We start from the raw sequence: 4,469 nt of genomic DNA on the forward strand, positions 1-4,469 counted from the left end.
TTTTAGAAAATAGATTTTAAATTAATTAGGATTAGATATAAAAGGGAAAATAAACTTCCCTTCGGGGGGAGATTCCACCTCAGCCAAAATACATTTTATCAGAATCCTTATTTTTCTCTCTGAACCATGAGCAACTAAACCTTCATTGTTAAGGTTATGAGCTCTGTCTATTGTATGGATTGATTCTATTATTTTTCTATTTTAATTCATGTTTTGATTTATATTTCAAGAATTGTTTTTGTTCTTTATCTTATGAATTTGGGTGGAAAAGAAGTATGACCCTCTTTCTAGTTAAGTTCTTGTATAACTTGGAAAAGCTCTTTACTTGAACAATAGCTTGAAAACAATTTCTCCTAAACTTCTAATTATCTGGATTTAACGGGATACATGACATATAATCCTTTTATATTTGGGTAATTAGAGCTTCTGTGGCACATAAACTAGAATTAAACTTCACCCCCTAATTGGAATTAATTGACCAAGGAATTGGCGGTTGATGAATTTTAGAGGAGACTAGAAAGGTCTAAGGAATTAGGGTCTAGTCACATATAGTTTGCCATGAATTAAATCTTGCATGATTAAAATAGTTAATAAGAAAAGTCAATCCAGAAAATAGATAACTCTGAAACCTTAACTGCCTCTCCATATTTTATTCCCTACTTATTTAATTGTCTGTCTTTTGTTTAATGATTTTGAATACCAAAACACTCTTTTTTGTTTGTCTAACTAAGTAAATTAATCAACCATTGTTGCTTAGTCTATCAATCCTCGTGGGATCGACCCTCACTCACCTGAGGTATTACTTGGTACGACCCGGTGCACTTGCCAGTTAGTTTGTGGATTATAAATTCCACACCAATATACCTCTCAATAAACGTTATCAAAATGGTGGGAAGGGGCGCCAGGAGGTGTTAATGAGAGAATTCTTTGCATTTAGAATACAAGAAAGGTTATTTGATGGTTCTCCGTTGTTATATTCAAGGCGACTCTTCCAGCAATTTTTGGTTGATGGGTATTCGATGATCGAATCCTCTCGGTTAAACTATATAAGGCTTGAACAGGAGAAATTCATATGTGAGATGTACAAAGGAATAAAGGAAGTAGTTTTGAGTGGGGAAACAACACCGTCATCGCGCGGCAAACGTATTGTATTGCCTTCATCATTTACAAGAGGGCCAAGGTACATGATTCAAAACTATCAGGATGCAATGGAAATTTGTAAGGCGGTGGGTTACCCAGACCTCTTTATTACATTCACATGCAATCCTAAGTGGCCTGAGGTGGAAGACTTCCTTAAGAATAGAGAATTAAATGCAGAAGATAGACCTGATATAGTTTGCAGAGCATTCAAGGCTAAACTGGATATATTGATTAAAAACATCCGAGCAAACAAAATTTTTGGCAAAGTTTGTGCAGGTAATGTTGATATTCGAAATTACAAGGTATTTAATTATACAAATTGAAAAACAAATAATTACATGTTTCTTTGTTCGAGCCCCGAGATGTAATTGTGTGTATCTGATGGATAAATTATTATTCGCGCAGTTGTATACACCATCGAATTTCAAAAGAGAGGACTACCACATGCACATATACTATTGTTCTTACACAAAGATGACAAGTATCCAACTGCTGAGGACATTGATAAAATCATCTCCACTGAGATACCGGATAAGGAGCTAGATCCTGAATACTATGAAGATGTGGAGAAGCACATGATGCACGGTCCATGTGGGATGGCTAGGAAAGATTCACCATGTATGGAGAATGGTAAGTGCATACATCGCTTTCGTTGAGTGCTCAACTGTCGATGATGATGGGTATCTAGTCTATAGACGTAGGGAAGATGGAAGGACTATAAACAAGTCTGGAGTTGACTTGATAATCGATATGTGGTTCCACATAACAGGCTACTATTGATGAGATATGGGGCTCACATAAATGTTGAGTGGTGTAACCAATCAAGATCAATTAAGTATTTGTTCAAGTACGTTAATAAAGGCCATGATCGTGTAACAGCTTCGTTCTACAAGAGTGCCACAGAGAATGCTAACCTGGACGAACACGACGAAGTCAGCATGTACTATGATTGCAGGTACATATCTCCCTGTGAGGCCGCCTGGAGGATCTTTGGTTATAACATACATTATAGAGATCCATCAGTGGTAAGACTAGGGTTTCACTTACCCAACGAACAGAACGTGGTATTTAAAGACCATAAAACCTTGATGATGTGCTGAGAGAAACATCTATGAGGGAATCCATGTTTCTAGGATGGTTTCAAGCAAACAAGGATTATACAGAAGCAAGAACACTGACGTATGCAGAGCTCCCCACTAAGTTTGTATGGAAGGCAAAAGAAAGAGTGTGGTTGCCCCGAAAAACACATTTTGTGATTGGAAGAATTTTCTATGTGCCTCCAGGATCAGGTGAAAGATATTACTTAAGGCTTCTACTCAATTTCGTCAAGGGACCAACTTCTTTTGAGGATATCAGGACTATAGATGATGTGGTCTATGCTACTTTCAAAGATGCCTGTTATGCACATGGCCTTTTAGAAGATGACAAGGAATATATTGAGGCAATTGAAGAAGCCAGCCATTGGGGTTCAGGAACATATTTGAGAAAACTCTTTGCGACACTTTTGTTTTCAAATTCGATGGATACACCAGAACATGTTTGGCAAAAGACATGGACTCTATTATGTGATGACATACTTCATAGGGAACGAACACTTCTGGACAATTCAGGTAGCATGAAATTTATTTTACTCCAATTATGCATATTATACTCACTGTGGGACAGTTTTTTAAATACGTGAATATTTTGGTTAACTTGGCTATGTCACATTGGCATAATAAGTTATGACAAGTAGACCATTGATTTAATACATTTACAGGGAGAAAAAAATTAACAATTTGTATAATAGGCTAAAACAAAGCATCACATGATGTCCATATGTTGGGATAATTAGATGACGAAGATGTTAACTAAAGCCATATATGTAGTATTTTTTGCATGAGAAAAGTCATTTCGTTACATTATCATTAGAAAGATTTTTATGGTTTAAATGCACCAATGAAGTTTTTTTTATAATATTACAATTGTCAGTATTGCCACTATATTAGTTAATTCAAATATCTCAATTGAAATGGTGCTTCATATTTTTAAATATGTCAGCTAGGCATGATCTATGATTTAGCTTTTTCAAATAACTTGCATTTTTGACAAGTATATGTAGATTTTATGTCTTCTTTTAAGTGGTTAAAATATATGCCATAATACATCATAATAAACTAAAACACATGAATTTGTGTCAATATTTTATATAGGCAGTTACGGAACTAGAATTTTATAATTAGGGATGGCAAGTTCTTAAAACTCATGCTAAATCTACAACATTTTTTAGTTTTGTTTTTTTTTTTTATAATTAACTTATTCTAAAAGCACTTTCTAAAATTATAATAATAAAAATTGTAGATACTGTATTATGTTTTCAAAGCATTGACAGACAAAAAATATGTATCTTCGCTAATTTATAATAAAATAAATTATTTAGTCAAATTCTAATTTAAAAAAATATTATTGTGGACATAAAATGAAGAGAAGTACTTAATCTTATTATAATAGTTAACAAAATTAAAATAATATATTTTTAGTAATAAATATTCAATCATTAATAAAAAAATTAGTATACTCTATATAATTATTATACAAATTTATAACAAAAATATGTTTAACAAACTCAAAAACCTAAAAATAAATAATTAATAACTGAATATTTTTATGTAATTAAAAAATATAAAGGGGGAGACTGTGGCCTACACTGCCCACCTTGGTTCCGCCACTATATGTAGGGGAAGAATGCGTATTTGATTTTAGTATAACAAGAAAATAAATTGTCGGTATGCTGTTGAGTTATGACAAATTAGGATATTTCTAATAGATCAACCACTTATTTGATCATGTTAATTTTTTCTGGCTTACCATAGATTTAGTCCTTACTGAAGATGAGTTGAAGGAGTTGACACTAATAGAAATTGAGAAAATTCTAAACAGCTACAACAAGAGTCTTAGGGATTTTCCACCGATGCCAATTCCGATATGAGTCAACTTAATAATCAAGTGTATGTTGATGGGATGAACAGGTTAATTTGTGATGAGCTCCGATATGATAGAAGACAGCTAGCTTTAGATCATGCTTCTTACATGCAACAACTAACTGACGAGCAAAGAGTTGTGTATGAGGAAGTCATACAAGCAGTTCAAAGTGGCAAAGGGGGCGTATTCTTTTTGTATGGTTACGGTGGAACAGAAAAAATTTTTTTTTGGAAGAAATTAGCATCTGCACTGAGATCAAGATCACAAGTTGTACTAACTGTTGCATCAAGTGGGATTGCATCTCTTTTACTACCTGGTGGACGGACAGCACACTCACGATTTACAATCCCACTCAATTTAGATGAATT

At 33.8% G+C, this 4,469-nt stretch overlaps 1 protein-coding gene across 1 annotated transcript; it reads left to right on the plus strand.

Annotated features, from left to right (window-relative positions):
- Window positions 1-914: 914 nt before the first annotated feature.
- Window positions 915-4,108, plus strand: LOC148574528 (uncharacterized). Its single transcript, XM_088505909.1, has 5 exons — window positions 915-1,416; window positions 1,546-1,770; window positions 2,020-2,165; window positions 2,471-2,750; window positions 3,993-4,108. The coding sequence occupies exons 1-5, from the start codon at window positions 915-917 to the stop codon at window positions 4,106-4,108; spliced, it is 1,269 nt and encodes a 422-aa protein (XP_088362035.1).
- The last annotated feature ends 361 nt before the right edge of the window (window positions 4,109-4,469 follow it).

Source organism: Arachis ipaensis, chromosome B2 (genome assembly GCF_059453495.1).
Source record: "Arachis ipaensis isolate K30076 ecotype BB chromosome B2, ASM5945349v1, whole genome shotgun sequence".
NCBI lineage: Eukaryota > Viridiplantae > Streptophyta > Magnoliopsida > Fabales > Fabaceae > Arachis > Arachis ipaensis.